This window comes from Argiope bruennichi, chromosome 2, assembly GCF_947563725.1.
Source record: "Argiope bruennichi chromosome 2, qqArgBrue1.1, whole genome shotgun sequence".
NCBI lineage: Eukaryota > Metazoa > Arthropoda > Arachnida > Araneae > Araneidae > Argiope > Argiope bruennichi.
The window spans coordinates 32529502-32549544 of record NC_079152.1 but is presented as its reverse complement, the minus strand read 5'-3'; the positions used below and the strand labels follow the sequence as shown (position 1 = coordinate 32549544).

The window sequence follows — 20043 nt, the reverse complement described above, 5'->3', positions numbered from 1 at the left end:
TCAAGCGAAAGACTACTCCTGTTACCGAATGAACTTGCCTTGGGTCATTATATAGAATCACTCAGACAACCTGTAAACAATATCGTCCAGCAAGCCCTCTGTTGTAATTTTACAATTTCCTGTTTCATATTTATAATCAAAGAAAAGTGGCATGATTTTATTAGATTTTTAGTGGTAAAAGATGTTGGATTTCGAGAACTTCATCGACGAATGAAGAAGTGTAGAATTTTTTTTTTTTATATTGGCTAAGAGCCAACCTTGGCTAAACTGCATCAATCATATGTTTCAATAAGAAGTGTAGGAAGAACACTCATTGTCACGAATACGTATGCAGAAGTGGCAAAACTGCTTCGCACCCTTTAAAATAATTTTGCTCCATGATTATTCGCACATTGGACAAATTGATGGAGTTTTAATGGACAGTTTTGGAAACACACATTATATCGGCCAGATATTTCACCATTTGACTTTGGTGTTTGTTTCTTTTTTAAAAGACTTACTCGGACAATAAAGTTATGGATATTGTTTGAAACTGACTCATCCAAACCATTTTTACTAGCAAAGCACGTTTGATGAACCAGTAGAACAAATGCTTGTGTAATTTTAGATATTTTCTAAAATAAATAATGCTATCTCATGCAATCTTTTCTGTTTCATTTTTATTTGCTCTATCTATATACATTCCAAAATTACATTCTGCTGTAGAATTATATAAAAGAATGTGTAAAGAATATGAAAAAGAATGAATCGTCTTAGTCCAGCGAAATATTAGGTGCAATAAAATAGTACAAGGGGTGTTCAAATGAAAAGGTACGAAGCGATACTATGGGTATAAATGAAGACTTTATTCAAAGCATAACCATAGGCTTGAGCACAACGATCCCATTGATTAAAGAGCCGAAGGATTCCTTGTTCCCAGAATTTCTGTGAACCGTGACGAGACCCAGTCCTTTCACAGCGTCCATGAGTTCGCCGTCCGAGTTGAAGCGCTTCACTTTCAGATGTTTTTCAGGGGACAAAACACATGAAAATAGGAAGGCAACATGTCCAGTCTGTAGGGGGATGGTCGAGCTTCTCCCACTTGAACTTGGCCAGTTCCGTGTGTGTGTCCCTGGAGCCGTGTGGACGCGCATTATCATGGAGCAGAACCACACCCTTCGGGAGTAGTTCCGGTCTTTTGTTCTTGATGGACCTGCGTAGTCTTCGGAGTGTCTCACAGTGCACATCGTTGTTGGTTATGAACAATCATCTGAAAGTGAAGAGCTTCAACTCAGACGGTGAACTCAAGGACTCTGTGAAGGACTGGGTCTCGTCACGGCTGCAGGAATTCTGGAAACAAGGAATCCTTCGGCTCGTTAATCGATGTGATCGTTGTGCTCAGGCCTATGGTGTATACTTTGAAAAAAGTCTTCATTTATACCCACAGTGCCATTTTATATCTTTTCATTTCAACACCCCTTGTATTAAATGACATTCACAGTTATTTTATCAAACGTCTGTAATATCATATCTTACTTCTTTGCACAGCTATATTTTGCATATTTCTGGATATTCTTCCTTGGTTTCCTTATGGTATACCTTTAAGTTTGAAGGGAGGATTAACTAGCGATTAGAATGGCAATGGTAAAAACTACCTTAGTGAAACAACTTCATTTATAAGAATAAGATTATGGTCAGAAAGCCTCTAGGGACTCGCTGACAAATATTTCATGATTTGGAGTACGTGAGATGGAAGCAAAATAAAATACTTTGACAACTTTTGAAATCTTTCCAAATTGTAGCAAAATGGCGATTTTAATAACGCTTTATCCAGTTCGAAATGTTGGACGTTGTTGCTAAAATTCGATAATTACAGTAAAGGTTAAGATGTTTCGTGGGAAAATCTAACATTATGTTCTGATCTAATTACTGTCTGGCAACTTTCCAGGCGATCCGCTGTTGCTTATTGTACAAAGATTTATCGTTATTTTATATGATGTTAGCATCACAATTAAATACTGTCAGTGATTTTTGACTCAGAACCGTTGAGTACATGACGTTGATTGAAAATACTCTGTTTTAGCAAATGAAACGAATTTCATTGCAAACAATTATATAGTATTATTGTCTACAAACAGAATTTGAATTTCCATTATTAAAAACTTAAATTTGGAAGGAAAAAAAAAAAGATCTAAAGATATTTATCTCCCTGTGTAGAAGATGTATGTTTGTAACTTTGTAACTTTGGATGTTTTTTTTATGTTTAATGTTTTAGGGATGTTTAAAGGATGTAACTTTGTACGTTTTACAAAGTTATTAAAAACAAATATTGTGTGACTGAAAAGATAATATTCAAAATATAAAGACAATAAAAAAGGACGAAAATGACCTAGCAATGACCTCAATGTTTCCTAATTGATATTTAAGAAAAAATTATTTGGATACTTTTAAGAACAATTAATATTTTTTAGCAATTTGTAATTGTTTTTGCACAATTTTGTCAACTGATTTGAAAATATTTACGACTATCTCTTTTCAATAATTATTTCATGGTAAATATACTCTGAAATTTGAAATGCAAATTAACAAAAAAATATAGTTAACATATTTCATAAAAACATTTAAAAAAACATTTTCGTTTTAGTTTTTGCTTGATAATATTTGTTACAAAATATTTTGGCACAACCTTAAAGGCAAAATATTGCTTATAAATACAACAGCATAAAGGAAAGATAATTTATATTTTGTGCCCATACTCATCATCACATTTACCAACCAATGACAAAAAAAAAAATTTAAGGCCTCTTCCGAATAAAGCAAATAATAATAATTCCATGTATTTATAAAGAAAAATTACAAATAAGTGAAGAAAATAGAAAAAAAATTAAATTCCTTCATGCAGCCATCTTTATGATGTCATATCAGATAAACTAGGCCTCTAAGACTTGGATTGAAGGGGGTTTTAAGTCAGAAAATGGTTGAAAATTCGGCACCAAGAAAGGCATATTTTCTGCTTGGATTGAAATATACTTCCATTTTTACAAATTTGCCATTTGCATTGAAATGGAGTTTTGAAAAACTAATAAAAACTATTGGAATAAAAAACGACGAAATTAGAGTATCAGTTTGCGTTAGATCAGATTTTTCTTTGCGTTAAAGTATGTATTTTCGGGATGAGGTTTTGGCAAACGCTGTAAATTTGCAATAATTTTGAATGTTTGCATAAAACAGATTGACAATTTTCAATGAAATCAAAATTTTCCAAGGAAATATTCAAAGTTTCTTTTTTTTTTAATTTTGAAAAAAATGTGGGGAGTTTTGACTTAAGAGAAGTATGAAGCAAACTCTTTTAATGTATCAAATGATTTACTCATAATCATGCTTAAGAAATGCAATTCGTAATTCCTGAAGTAAAAAATAAGCTTTTTCTGTCCTGTCTTTAAATATTGGTTATTTAATATTGATAAATAATAAGAAAATTTCACTCTTTTTCGCAATATGAGATTTTGAAACAACTGCAGAATATTTCTAAATGTACAGATTCCTCATTTTCTGCTGTAACTGTAGAACATATTAAGAAATTATTATAATTGAATTACTAAATTTCAACAAAAAAACATGCTTTAGAATTTAATTTACGATACATTTCGTGGAAAAATTCTTCCTAAGATAAGAATTTGAGAAAAGTCGCATTCAAAGAGGTAAAATAGCATTAAAACATGCATAGTGCAAATATAAAATAAATCAATGTAACATCTCAACAAATAAGCACAGAAGCACAATTCAAGCGGTTTAATGAAGAAGATTTTCAGAATTTAAGAATACTAAATAAAATAAAAAAATGCTATTTTTACAAAAAAAAAAAAAAAAAAAAAATGATTTTTCAGCCTAGATATCTTAAATAAAGATTCAAAATTCCTATTTCTAAAATTTTGATGCATAATTTATGTAGTGTTATTTGCAATTTTCTCAAAATATTTAAAAGTCTAAATGTTAAATACCAATTTTTAATTTTCATCTTAATAAATGTACTTTCTATAAAAACTTTAAAAAATCTCTACAATCAAAGAAGGCTCATTTCAAGTTATATATGATTTGCATTTAATTACAGCAGAGCAAAATGCATCGTGAAAAGTGAAAGTTAACTTGGTACTTTCACTTTTCATCAAGCATTTAGCGAGTAGACTTCGTAAATGCGTCATTCAAGTGATATGAATTATCTAAGAATAACCGATAAATCTAAAGAACGGAAGCATTAAGACTGGAAGAATTGAATTGCTTTTATAACTAATAATTTTTCTTGTATTCACTTGTTTATAATAGAATCACCGGGTTGTTGCAATTTTTACAGCCATATTTTTAATTAATTAACAATTTTACTTTTACCGAAAAGCTTTTAATTTTTATATTCCTTTTTTTATAAAACCCAGATCACAATATAATGTTTAGTTATAATTTTTTTTTCTAAATTGAATTATGAATATACCACATTATTTCTTATCCTCTTTAAATTCCTATCTATAGACTATAAAAGTGACCTTTAAATTTATTTCCGACTGCTTTCATTGTCAATTTAAAAAAAAAAGATTAATTTCTATGTTAGCCAATGCATAGTCATATAATGGATATCAAATGCCAAAAAACATCAAATAGAATCCATTTGCCACTTGAAAGGCATAGAACAAAAAGAAATAAAAACCCGACTATGTGAGACAGCCCCAGTAAAATTATAATAAATGAAACGTGCATTTATCTTGTGATTTTGACGCTATTTGAATAACTTAAGTTTGCAATGCATTTGATGTAGAATGCTGCTTCTTTCTTATTCATTTTTCAAGACAGCTATTTAAATTCGGAACTCAATTTTATAAATGAGACTTCTTAAAAATTTCCTTTAAAAGCATGATGAATGCTGTGCATTTTAATTTAGATCATAAGTGAATGGTGATAACTTATTGATTGGAGGAACATTTTATGCAGAGTCAATTAATAACATTGCAGTTAAATATTCCTTTTTATTATTGGACTCAGACATTAAAAAGACATAATTACTAGACATCAGAATAAATATCCTTTTTCTGGCGCATTCAAAAAGCGTTTGCGTCATGTGATGCGCACTGCCATACAAGGCGGCGCCAAGCAGGCAGAACAGTCCACAGCACATGTCGGAGGTAAAAAGGATGATAATGAAGCTAATCCAACAAGTGGTTCCTAAAACTAATCTTTTATAATATATGGTACATTATTTTATGTATAAAATGCCCACCAGAAATTATTTTAAAAGGAATATACATTTCTTTGTAATTTTAAAAACAGGTAAAATTTATTTAAAACAAGTGTCAAAACTCAAAAAAAGAAATCTCATTATTATGTAGTTAAAGCTTTTAATTGTAATAGAATTTTGAAATGAACTTTTTTGTTAAGTATTTCAAAAATTGTTTCAAAAGTTTCGTAATAGCTACATATATATTAAGTAGAAATAATTTATCTGTTCTAGAAATAAATAAAGAATACAAAATACAAAACTGCAAATTTTTTAACTTCAGGGATTTATGAAGGAATATATTTTAATTTCAGGCATTTTTTTAAATTTTAAAACTATTTTTAAATTGTTTTTTAATAGCTTATATTGCGCTTATGAATGATTTTTGACTGATAAAAACTTCAAGTATCTGGAAAACGAAACTCTATCGTAGTAGGAAATAAATTAATAAATTTTTGTTTATATTGAAAATTTATTTCAAGCTAGCTTCTGTTGTAAGGAAGAATTTAATTATTTAAGGTAAGAGAATTTTTAAGAAGAAATTGCTTTTTTTTAATAATCAATTATTTTAATTATTTTGAGAAAGGTTTTTCTTGGCATCATAACAAATGAAAAAAATAATTAAACGTTTACTGATACTAATAAAGCAATTTTATGTAAAACAGTATGCAATTTGAATATATTTAGGAAATTAATCAAATAAATGCATTTTATCTTTGAATATACTTTCATATTCATTTAAAAAGGATAAGAACTCAAATGAAATGCCTATATCGCGTTATCCATCTCTTCCTGGTAATTTTTTTCTTAAGACAGATGGATTTATATTACGTCAAGAATTATGATGAATATTTTGCATCATCAATTTAAAAGACGTAATAAATCTACTCAATGCCTTTTGATAAAATGAAATTTAAAAAAAAATACCTTGAACTATCATACATACTGTTTTTATTTCTTTCCCAGGGCCAACTTTTGCCGTGAAACTTTTATCTTTTGATTAAAATTATTTTTTTTCTTTTAAATGTTTTTTTAATAGAAATTTTTTTTTCTTCTTCCGTAACATTACAATGATACCGCTTAATAGCGCGTTTAAGGTATGCTATTAGGTTCAGGATATATCTTTTGAATAAAAGTTATAAAATTCTTACAAGTTTTAATTTTTGTGTAGAAACGGCTGATAAAAACACATATAAATCCAAAATATAACTGTTAAAAGCCAGGGAGAACTTTATCTGCGCAGTTCTCTTCGTTTTGTAGTTATTGTGTTAGATTATATTTGAACAAACTGGCAGCTTTTGAATGGATTCTGCACAAAATAATTAGATAGAAATCACAAATTTGGTGTAATACCGTATACTAAATTACATCTGTCTAGCTCAAAGCGTTTTTGAGTTATGTTTGCCAAAAAGAAACAGTCGTATAGACAGACAAATAACTGTTTTACAAAAATGTGTTTTTCGAATTCGGGGAGTTCTAAAATGTAGAAATCAGTCAATCTCGAATTCCAATTTTTTATTACTATTATTATTATTATACTTTCTCTATACTCTGCATATGAGAAAGTAAAACTGAGTAAGCATTCGCCTCTTTCGAATTAAGTTTGATTGCACAACCATTCCCTCAGACAAATATATTTAAAAATTTCAGAAAAAAAAAGAGCTGGCACAAAAGTCATACTCTAAAATATCTACATCTAGCTTCTTCCAGTTTTCAATTATGGATGACTAAATAGATAGACAGGCAGTTAACTCATCGTTGAATTCGGTTAAAAAATCGATGCAGGTTTGCAATTGAGATAGTAAAACCATTTATTAAATCTCATGCTCCGGGTTAGTCTGGTTGGTAGGTCGTTGGATTCGCATCCCCAGGGTTGTGGGTTCGAACCCCGCCGGCGAAAGACTCTCCGTGTATATAGTGACTGGTGCATGTTTGAATCTGTCATAGCCACAAAGTCCTCCAAGTCGAGAATATACCACTGGAGGTACTGGATCGAAGGTACAGGATCCAAATTTCTATCTGTGGATGAGTGGATGAAATTCGCCCCATGAAAAGGGCTTTGTCTCATGAGTAGCTAAGATATACTCTTGGCCCTAGATGGCGCTACTGAAACAAGAGACGCTAAAAATAGACTTATAATCGCTGACATTGTCAGGCGGCTTGTCTATGATAAGTGCTATAAGCAGCAGTAACAAATCTCATTGGTTGAGCTAGTAACAATTTTGAGCAATTTTGTCCATAAGCATATAGTTTTCTGTAGACATATTTAGATAAAAATTTATAGAAATTAGCATTTCTTACTTTAAATGTATAAAACCAAATTTCATTCTTCTAGATTACTATGTTTTTAGATTTGTTCGCTCACGGGTAGGCCAGTAAGCACCAACAATAATATTCTTCTTTTTGAATGAGCGTTTCAGAGCGGAAAGCCTATAATACTTTTAAACCACGAAGTTGAACTTTTTTTCATTATAAATTTTGAAGAAGTAATGGTTTGATTACAGCTTTTTAAAATAGAGGGCTAAAATACAAACCAAACTAATCAGAAATGTTCTACTGTTCTTTATAAGGTTCTTGGTCTCATGCTTTATCCATTTATTCCAAGAATTATTGCATTATGTAGTATTTCGAATTTGAGATTGGGGTAACAAGCATTTTATTCTCGATTTCGTTATTCTCTGGATTTGTAATACATTGAATCCGGTTCTTGTGTAAACTCTTTTAGTAAAATTGCAATTAGTATATTCCATGTTATCTGATATCGTTTCAAAAAACTATCCTCGAAAAAGCCATTATGCAGATCAAAAATGGCCTATTGTTCTAAAAATTCGAATCATGTAATTTTTGTAACACAAGATCGATCGAACCATCGGTCAAATCAGTGATAATTTTAGAAGTAGTTATTTTCATTTCAGCATACAATTCCTATGAGACATCCTCTCTTTAATTTATATGGCCATTTCATTTCTGCAACTTTCTTCACTTTTTATTGTTGTGAAGAAGCAAATTGTTATTAATTTTTTATTAAGAATTTTGCGTATCAAACGATTAAATTTTGCGCAAAATATCGTTTTTATTATTTATTATCATTTCCTTTTTATTTTGTGAATTGCTATTTCTTTTGTTCAAATGTCTCTATGATGGTTTGTACTAATATTCAAATTTCGTTAATTTTTCTTATTATCAATATATGTCATCATAATAGAAAGAAAGTACATTTTGTAAGCTTTTTTTTATCATTCTATTCTATTATCATTCTTTTTTGCTTTTTTTAGTGAATGACAGTAGAAAATACATTTTATAAGATTTCTTTTTATCATTCTATTCTATTCACATTCTTTTTTTTCAGTAAATGACTATTATTCCTTTTTTTTTAAAGCAAAATATAACTTATCAAGGTTTGTTCAAAAGCATATAACATCTATGCAACTTTTGTGAATTCTTCTTATCAGTAAAATGCAGAGAACAAAAATACATTTTATAAACCGCTGTTACTTTCTGATGTCCTTCATTCGAAAATTTATCAAGATTTTGAATCGTTTTCAGATGACTGTAGAACGATTTTCTTTCTAAGAAATCTCCATAATTTTACGAAAATGTCTTCGGAAAACTCCTTCAAAGATTATGAAGATTAAACTTCTATCCATTGAGGAAACACATAGAAAATATAAGGAAAATAGCATTTCATATTACTCTATCTAAACGTACCAGAAAAGATAAATTTATGTATTCGTTGCTAAAAGTGAAGAAAACTTTGATCTTTTCGAATATATTTTGCTTTCGATATCGTATTAGAAGCATTAATATATTTTTAGTGATTCATTTAATAAAAATCAATCGAATAAGTAAACTAACCTCCAGGCGTATATTTTTCTTATCTAATAATAAAGATGAATATGTATGTGGGCGTATATGTGTGGGTGGAGGTGTATTTATGTTTTGGTTGTTCTACGGACCAGAGTGTTTGACCTATGCCTTTTAAATTTGGCTTAGATACGACTTGGAGAATGGAAATGTTCACCTGCGTGTGAAATTTTTAAAAATGTCTCTTTAATGATATAAATTTAATAGTTGTACAATTTTTTTTCTAAATCTTAGCATTTTTTTTTTACATTTTTTTGCACAGATTACATTTTTGCTCTGAAATTCAAACCGTTTTTACTGTTTCATCAAATATTTAATCGCTTGATTTTCTTCCATTCATGAAAACAGAAGGATTTGCTATCTGTGTAATTTACAATGCGAATCAAGAAGAGAAGAAACTGTGAAATCAGAAGACAGATGAATCACACATTTTTATTTTAAAATCTTATATTGTCATGGAATTGGTTTCCATTATAAAGTCTCATTTCACCGACATTAACTTTTTAAGAGTGCTATAATGTCATAAAACTGTTTCCCATTATAATGTCTCATTTCACCGCACATTTAAGTTTTAAGAGCTCTATAATGTCATGGAAATGCTTTACATTACAAAGTCTCATTTCATAACGAAGAGAACATATGTAAGGTTGTTGAAATAATATGACTTTAACGTCTATGATTATTTAGTGCTTAAAAATACTTTGACGAATCGTGGACATAAAGTTACATCAAACGGGTTTTTCTTTTCATTGAAATGAGATACAATCAATAACTCTGGGATCCAGCTGGTCACCAAAGGGGGTTAGATTTTACAATAAAGACTTTTATCAATAAATGGTAATTTTACTGTAAATCGGTATATATCAAAAGATTTTAGTAATAAAGGTATTTAAAATCCGTGCCTATGTACTCTAACATGACAAAAATTTCAAGATAATTTTCATTCATTAATTGGTTATTCCTACAAACTACCTTATGTAAATTTAATTTTGCAATTTATTGAAAAAAGTGTATTAATTTAAGTAGTTTTGAACTTTCACCAAAGAGTTTATACGATTCTTGAAATAGTGAGTTTATCTCTTTGAGCCAATGACTTGATTCTCTACTTAGTTTTTTCCACTCAATCTGATTTAATAGATAGCTTTTGGACAAAGGATCCAATTTGTTTATTGTCTCAAACTTGTATATCTGTTATCTATTCCAGAGGTATTGAGATGGCAGGAAAATGATTATGATGCTTTTGGCCGCATTATTCATACTAAGACTACAGTTGAGAATTTTATTTCTGTTCTTGCACGTTAAGAAAAGAAATGCTAAATACTTTTCAGTTTTATTCCACCGGAGGGCACCTCATATATGGGGATGGGGAGCGTTTGGAATGATGGTTGGTTCTCACCTCCTGGGTGGGGGTACAAAACTGCATAGGGTCACCTACTTTCTATCGATGACGAGACATACCTCCTATGGGAGAGGATTGTACCATAAAGTCCTAAGGGGCCCTTAGCACTCAATCTTAATTCCCGCCAATGCTGCTGTGGCTGTCCAGTCATTCAGATTTTTTCGTGTGTCTTTGAAGCGGATCAAAGTAGCTGTTAATAGTTAGTGTTCAGTTTTCATATTAAAGCTCATAGCAATAAAAAGGAATCTGATTGGGATCGACTTTGGAGATATATTGAGTTATATCCATTCTTGTGTAATTTGCTGAACAGTCATTGTTCACTACTCTGTTAACTGAACGCAGGCTTGGCAACAGGGCTGGAACAGCAAATATAAATGTCCTTCATGGATGTCTGACCACTATTCAATTCATCTGCAATGCTTACCTCCTGACTCAAGCTTAGTGGCAATCAGATCAACACATTTAAAACAATCCTACATCTGTTGAGGATAAAACAGCGTTAACGTGGGAAGAATGTTTTTCATTTTAAGAAATTGGAATCGTTTATATATGGACAACCCTCTTGTTCCATTCCAGCAAAATATCGAGGAAAACCTTTATAACCAGCAGTATCAGATGACATCAAAGGGCTGAATACTTTTTCAGCGGAGATGATAGACATCTTTCTCTTCTGACTGGGCATGTAGTTGTAAATCAAGGAACATATTTTGAATATATTTTAGCTTCCAGGAATTTCACCTTCGAAGATATATCACAGAAAATATTTCATGTTTTTGAACATTTAAAGTGAGGTAGTGGAGTTAATTCATTTCTGGTCAAATGTACTAAGAGAAACAATGAAATCCTTGAATATTCGGAACGAAGACTGTCATTCAAGATTCGTAAATTTAAGCATGGCGCAGTTTATTTAAATTCAGTTATTTGAAATCAGCACCTGCTCATACAATTATCGCTGAAAAAAGCCTTTTTTTCTTCATTGGATAATTTCTAAGCAATGGATTAATCCTTCTCATACAGTAATTTGAAAATCAATAAACAAATTTCTAAAAAATTATTTAAAATGGTATCAAACTAATGCTATTTTTCCCGTCAAGGGAATCATGTTCTTCGATCAATTGTAAAATATTGAATAATATTTGATTGATTGTGTTGATTATATGTGTAAAACATCAATTGCTCTATGTATTTATAACCGTACTAAAGCATTATATGTAATCAAAATATTTCATCTCAATAAAGGAAAAAAAAGTATGAGTTTACTAAAGAATGTTGAAGTTTAAAAACATGAGAAATATTTGAAAATAAATTAAAGAATGTGTGGATTAATCTTTATAAGAACTTCATAACAGTTATTTAAACATTAATTTTAACTAAATGATAACAAAATTAGAATTTTTCAGTTCATAAGTCTTATTTCACCCAAATCTGTCCAATTTTTTTATTTATTACTAGCCTGCAATGAATACGAAATTTAAGCTACAAAGAAGAGGAAAAAAAAGTGTATTTTAAAATCTGTAAATTAAATAGTTACTATTTCTTTTTATGAAATAAAATTATGAACTGAACATAAATACAACAAACAGACTGCATCATCTATAAAAAATAATACATGAGGCATGGAGAAATTTAGATATCGAATAGAAATAATGAAATGGCAATAATTGTTTTAAAAGTAATTATGTTGATAGGAATTAATAATTTTTTTTAAAAAATGTATCATATTTTAATAAAATGTATCATTTTTAAATTTCCTCAAATTTATTTAATTTTTAATAAAAAGGAAGAAATAGTGCAGCTTCAAACATGTTTTTACAGTTAGATAGTATTTACTGGTTTTACACACTTCATATTGAATATGCGCTTCATTTTCGTTAAATGAAAGCTTTTAAAAATGAAAAAAATGTTAAACTTTTGTAGAAAAAAATACAGGAGAATTAATAAAAAAATTTCTACATCACGAAATAATTGTCTAAAATTGAAAAAAAATTAAACAACAGCAAATAGATCTCATTATTTTGTTTAAAAATGTCTGTAGAAATCATTAACTGAGCTAAATGATTTCATTTTTTTCTTTATAAGTTTTCAAAAACTAAAACAAAGGATGAAATAGTCATCATAGAGTGCTTCAAGTTATAGAGAAAAAGAGAAGACTTCGTAGAAATTTGTTAATTTAATATTCTGTTTAGTCAAGTATAAGTAGCACAAGTAGTCAAAGGTTGTTGGAGAGAGTTGTAATTGTTGCACTCATGTTAAAATCTCATAAATGACCCTCAAACTCATGTACTTCAGATTTTATAATCCTTCAACTTCAATAAATAATTGTACTTTATATATATATTTATAATTGTACTTATATATTATTTCTCAAAACTAATACTTTTAAGAAAGTATTAGTTTTGAGAGCTTTCTGTAAATAAATAGTGTCCTATATCATAAGTGAGTTCAGAAAAGTTCTGATAGATGGCAGCACAAAAGTATTCCGACTTTATTTGTTCATTTTACTTTTTTCCCCCCCATTTAATTTTACCTGAAATAAAGCTTACATTTTTAAACAGCAGATAATTAATTTCTTTGTGCAATTAACTTTTTCAGGGGGTGAAAAATTTAGTAAATCGAACATTTTTTAATAAAAATACTATAAAGAAACCACAACTAAAGAAATCAAATAAAAATTCATATATGTAAATTTTTATTTGATTTCTTCAATTTTGTATTTTATCTTGAGTCATTTACTCTTAATAAAACAAATTAAGAAAGATATTCACTTCCAACTATTGCAAACATTTTGGAAAATATTTCTTTTTGTATTATTTTTCAGCTGTCACAGATGTATTGATGTCTAATAAAAAAAAATACTGTACACCTAATAACAATTTATAAATGTACTTTTCTTATTTGTTAGAATAACTTTCCATTCCTCCTTTCTCCATTTTTGTATTTTTTTTCTTGAATGGATTTTTCATCAATTTGTGTCGCATTTACTTCTACATTTTAGAGAATTTGAAATGGAAGAAGTTTGGAATCTCTGCTTTATCGTGATGCCTTTACATAATTCTTTTTTTTATTATTATCGAATATTTAGACTGGAATTTCGTCTATTTTCTTTTAATTTCTATCAATTGGAGAAAAAACCGGAAAGGCTTTTTCCTTTAATAAAAAGAAATAAGTCATCATTAATTTTATGGAATTCATTAATCGTCTTTTAATTTATTAATAAGTAAAAACATATACTGGTTTGTTACTGTTTGATTCGAAATTTATAATAGATATTCAATAATGTTCAGCAAAATTTATTATGATTTTGATATTTCATAATTCTGTTGTTGAAATCGCTAAACAAAGAAGTATTAAATTTGGCGATTAACTGATAAGGTAAAACCAACGGGAGTGGTCTGCCCAAAACTTTCTCGTATATTCTCTAATAAAGTAAAAAAGTGAACGGCATAACATTGACGCTTAGTAATTACGAAATAATAAATTTTGATTTGAATTTTACATTTTTACTGAATTTATCATGTCATTCCTGGTTTTCATTTATTAATCCATGGCATGTGATTAATAGTATCAGAAAATAAAATTTATGCCTTAGTCGCGTTTTCCCCAACCGAGTAAAACAGAAATTTGACGTAAAACTACACTGAAAGTCTCAAAATCACGTACCAAATCCGATACATTTAAGTCATTGCGTCAATTTAGCATTTTCACTGAATATATCGTATCATCCTTGCCATGTGTTTGATAACATACGAAACTCGAATTTGTTTTTTATAAGCGTTTTCCCTATCAATGAAAACAAAAATTTGTTATAGAAAATTAGTTATAGTCACAGAATCATATATCCAATTTGATATATTAAAGTCACTGCGTCTTTGAGTTATCGCGTCTTCATGTTTCTGAAAATACAGACGGTTAACCCTTTGTTGGATTTCGCTAAAAATATGGTAGGTTAATCTGCGTGTCAAATTTTATCTATCTAGCTTTCTTCGTTTTTAAATTATCGCGCTAACTTATATTCGAACAGCCGGATACACAGACTTCTTTTGAATGGATTTTGCTCAAAATTTGACAGAAATCCACAAATTGGTTTTAAACTTGTGTACCGAATTTCACCCGTCTGTCTCAAAGTGAGACGAGTTTTTGAATTATCTTTCTCGAAGACAGACAGACATTTTCCAAAAATGTGTGTTTTGACCTCAGGGAGGTCTAAAATGTGGAGATTCGTCAAAATCACGAGTTTGAATTTTTTTGACAATTACGTAAACGAAAAAGTAAAAATTGGCTTTAATCAATATATTTTCCTAAATACCACATTATTTTTCTACAATATGCTGCTAAACGATACAAAAATCTATATCTAACATCATCCGCAACAAATTCTTTTCCTCTCATTTATTTAAATGATGCAAAATTTTACACAGTAAAGACAAGATTAAAACTGATCTTCTTACTTTCGTGTATCTGAGGTATACAAAGAAAATACAGCCCCAAGAGGTTTGACCTCTAGATTTTGACAATGTTCCATATTTCCCCTTCTTTTTGAGTCAGAAAAAAATATTTTTGGAGTTGTGCCCACACGTCTTTTGATCGGTCTAAATAACAGCTCAAAACGGCAAATGACTATACTTATGAAATTTGTCTTTACACTGAAAGTATAAGTTTTAGCAGATTATGGACTAAATCCGTATAAGTAAAATTTGCCTGCCTATCCATGCTTTTGTCAACTCGTCTCAATTCAAAATTAAAATCCACTCTCAATAGTTCCAGATCAGTATCAAAACGGAACTTAAATTTGACAAAACAGCAGGCAGTTTTACTGATGTAATATAAACTTTTTTGTATTTTTATTATATAAATGCATTCTTTGTTTTGCAAGATCTCTAAACTGAACTCGATATCATACTAAAAATGAACTACACGCTCTTTGGCTGAAGTTCATCATCATGCAATAGACAATCGTCTTCCAGACCAAAATCTGTGCAAAATTCGATTTCTAAAAATATTTTCCGTACTTTTCCAGGATGAAAGATCTGAATGAACGATATATCGAAATGGCCGATCTTCGCAATATGAAAGAAGCGGAGCTGCATCGGTACATGGCGAAAGCTACGGATCTGTACCATACAGTGACGATGAAAAGAAAGAAGTTCGTTATTCCACCAAGAGATGAACGCGAAGATCTGAGAATAAGGTACTCTCGTTCTCTTTCAGTTTGTTTTTGGATTGTGAGCGTATTCTTTAAGATGCTTCTTCGGTATTAGGAATTACAGTTTGTATCGTCACTTTCTTTTGACTATATAAAAATTTTTAATTTAGAATATGATATTTTTAAGAATATTTATTAGGTATCTATTGTTTTGTTGAAGAAAAAAATATCATAATGATTATAAAAAGAGTATTTAAAAAAATGCACTTTAAACGAGCGATGTTGTAACACATGAAACACATTCGTTGATTGAATTTATGTATCAGGACATTACATAAGAGTTCTTAATTTTACTATCACGTATACGGAGTATACAAAAAGAAAGTAATGTAATCCTTCAAAGAAAAAAAAAATCGAACCCGAGATTTTGACAACTTGCGCATGAAACCTCACCGAGTCTGAAAAACACAATTTTGGAATTATGTCTGATTATTTGTTCATGAATCATATAACTCAACAATGAATGAAATTCAGTATGGTCGAACAAATTTTGATTATACTCAAAGTCTGTCTGGCTGTCCGGATCAAGTTTAACGCGATAACTACAAAACGAAAAGAGGCGGATGGATAGAATTTGGCATAGAGATTTAATATCTAAACTCTGGATATCTATCAAATTTGAAAACAGTCTATTGCATGACATCTGTCAATGTTTTCACCCTCTGTCGGTCAGTACATTCACAAACAATAGATGTGAAAACTGAAAATAGGTAATTTTATAATTAAAACTGTAATTATGTGTTAGTTTTTTTGTTTTAATCGATCGGAAAAAAGGTATACAAATATACATTCAGTTTTCTGGTAGCTTTGTATTAAATACATTCCCACCGAATAATTTCCAAAGATCGCACTTTAATAATCTCTTGCATAGCTGTTGCTTACCAGTGGCATAAAGGTATTAATATAAAAGTATATTTATTAAAGAGTATGCAAGAAAGTTTCGGTGAGACCACTTCTATTGTTAAAATTTAGTTTGTAAAACTCGCATCTAATTCCCAAATGCAATCTAACTGAAATTTGCGTGCGGCGATTAAAGAAATTCGATATCTATTGTCCATTAAGGCGGTATTCTTATCCGGTATTAATGATTGAAAATTGATTCAGTAAATGGAAGATATTTTTAAATACAAAATTGTATCAAAAAGTTTTCGAAGAGTACCACGTAATACTCATTCTAGTAGTGGCAATGAACACCATTTTTTATATAGTTATCTTATTATCAATAGTCATTATTATAGTTATCTTATTATCAATAGTGTTTGTTATAGTATATAATTATCAATAGTTATTGTTATAGTGCATAATTATCAATAGTTATTGTTATAGTGTATAATTTTTAACAGTTTCAACTGTTATAGCTATCTTTACTAAGATAACTTTAACACTACTATTGATAGTTATACTATAATATAACTATTGATATAACTACCAATATAACAATTGATAATTATTATCAATAGTTATTATTGTAGTATTTAAATATCAATAGTTATTGTTATCTTATCAAGTTATTTTGTGATTGTCCATACGAGATAACCTATGGTTACCTGATTAGGGATGTTATGATGGAAAAAAAGAATTATTGTTGTTAATACAGTGTTGTTATTTGTCATCCTGTGTGCCGAAACTCCTATGCATATTGGAAATGTAAGCTCCAAAATGTGTATACCATGTGTTGGATGGAATTTCATAGGAAAATTGTATATAATCTAGTAAAACTCTGTTATATAGTATTTTCTTAAAATTTTGACTGTTATTCTTCAAAAAGTTATTTTTATGAATGTTGAAATATTCAGGAATTACATAACTTCACAGAAAAAAAATGGATCAGATTCAGATCCTTTTCAAAATTCTTTCAGAAATAATATGAACAAGTCTCTAATCCATTAATTCAGAAAAAAATTAAATGCGTCCATTTTCAATTAGGTAGAAAAATCAATAAAAATACGAGTCAAAATTGCTTTAGAACTAAAACAGTGCAGCTTTTTTAGTGGATTTATTAACGATTCTTTCTATTAAAAATTAAATAGTAATAAATGTTGGATTTTATTTTCTCCAGAATTCGAACTCAAATGAACGAAAACGAAGCATTGAGAAAATTTCTTTCCCTGAGCTTTTCCTACACGAATGAGGATTTACAGTTCCAAGAGGAATTCACTCATGACCTGAAAGAGTTTTATACAAGACTTTTCCATCAAGAAAAAACAGGAACAAAATCTGCCGTGGATAGTGACGAGCAAACTACTCCAGAATCAGTTAAGAGCGAATGAACATATTTATTTCAAAAGGAAAAAAAAAACTATGTGATTTGCTCTTTTTGTTTCGGACTTTCCAATAGACCATGATAATCCGTACATCGTTTAATAATATTGTAAAATTCAATAGTGTTCGTTTATTTTTCATCTATCTATACTCATTACAAATCAGTGTCCCAGTTTTGATCATTCGAACTACATTTCCTATCATTTATTTAGAAACTTTAAAACCCAAAAGTCAGATAAATGTTCACGTCAGTGACGTATTTAGATATTTAGAGGCACTAAGCAGTGTGCATTATAAGGCCCTACTTTTAATGAGACAATTAATTTATTTAAGACTAGCCGCCTTTGGCGACCAGCCGGTTCGCCAATCTTAATGTTCGTTTAAATTTTAATAATTAAATATTTTACGCAATTCCTACTTTAATAGATTCTTCATCAAAATATTTTAAAACTTCAAATTTTGATAGTCATGTAATTCACTCATAATATTATAAAGGCCTTCAGTCATAACGTAATATGTATCTCTCTCATTTTCTGTTACCTCTCGTAAAATTTATGCTTTAAATTAAAATGGAAATGATCAATCTGCAATTAATATAATAATATTTTTTACTGAAACAAAGCATTTCTTTATAATATGATTACTGATAACAGAGTCACTGAGCGTTTAAACTTTATGAGCACTAAAGAATATCTTCCTTAATTTATGTAATATCTCAAGAATTTGTCAACAAAATTTTCTCAGATTCATCATGAACAGATCGATTCATTAACAATGTTTCATTTTAAATGCATAAAACATTAAGAAAATAAAACAGAATCGTTTGAAATAATCGGCTGAAAAATGTTAACCCTAGCCTCATTACTGTTGGGGGGGGGGAAATGAAGCCTTACTCATTGGCGTTGGGGAAAATGAGAAGAGTTTTTGGTGGGAAAGTTAGTTTTTAATTAATAATTAAAATTCTAATTAAAAATTCAAAAAAGGGACCCAAGGTGCACATTCTCGACCTCCAAGGTATACATGTATCAAATTTGGTAGCTGTAGGTCAAATGGTCTTTTCTGTAGAGCGCCAACACACACACACACGCACGCACGCACACACACACATTGAGCTCTATATATAAGTATAGATTGCTATTTTTTTATTACCTTTGTGAATATATAGTTGTTTTTATTTATTCTTGTACAAGAAATATAAAGAAAGTATAGTAATGGTCAAAATATTCGAACTCATGATTTTGACGAATCTCAAGATCTCTCCGAGTTTTGAAAAATGTTCATCTGTTTGTCTATGATAACTCGGAAACGGTTTTAGTTAGACGAATTAAATCTGATATACAGGCTTAAAACCCGGTGTGATTAATAAGAAATATAAAGGAACAATTATTCTTGAGAAAGAGTTAATATTATATAAACATTTTATCATTCATAGAATTTGTATTTTTTTTACAAATTTAATTATTTTACAACTAGAAATATAAGTTTTTTTTTAATCTATTGCTTGTTGACCTCTGTCAGACTAGCGAGCCTAGGCAATTGCCTAGTGAGTCAAGTTGTTTCGCTGCCTGAAAGAATTTAAATCTAAAAAAAATTATTATTCTAAATTGTAAAAAAGAAATTCTTTCACCGATATTTTTTTCGAATGCTTTAGGTAATAATCAGTTAAAGATTTATAATTTAACCCTTTCTAAGGCCGTGGGAAGTCTGCTTCCCACCAAATTTATCAATCTTTGTATGAAATTATGTAGGTTGGCATAAGTTTTGACAAATTTTTTTAGAAAGACAGAAACTTAGATGTTTCAGTTCTTTATCTCACACAAAATAATGTGTCTTGGTTTCTCACTTAATTATTAATTAACCAAATTAATTAATTGATCAAATTAAATTTATCTAATAAGCTAAATGAATCCCTTTTCTTATTCTAATTTCAAGCCTAAAAATATTTTAACATAATATGACTAGAAAAAAATGGCCCCTTAAAGGGTTAACTAAAATTCTATATGTTCTTCATTGCAATGTGTGTGTGTGGGGGGGGGAGGTGTAAATAATAAATATGTGCAGTGTAAAGTCAAG

General features: G+C 29.5%; 1 protein-coding gene across 3 annotated transcripts in view; it reads left to right on the top strand.

Annotated features, from left to right (window-relative positions):
* The window catches only part of LOC129961758 (coiled-coil domain-containing protein 13-like), a 69475-nt gene extending 51485 nt beyond the window's left edge, over positions 1 to 17990 (top strand). For all 3 annotated transcript variants that reach the window (XM_056075313.1, XM_056075312.1, XM_056075311.1), the window contains 2 exons: positions 15523 to 15693; positions 17768 to 17990. In XM_056075313.1, coding sequence (XP_055931288.1) covers positions 15523 to 15693; positions 17768 to 17978 — 382 coding nt within the window. In that variant the 3' untranslated portion in view covers positions 17979 to 17990. The remainder of the gene's footprint in view (positions 1 to 15522; positions 15694 to 17767) is intronic.
* The last annotated feature ends 2053 nt before the right edge of the window (positions 17991 to 20043 follow it).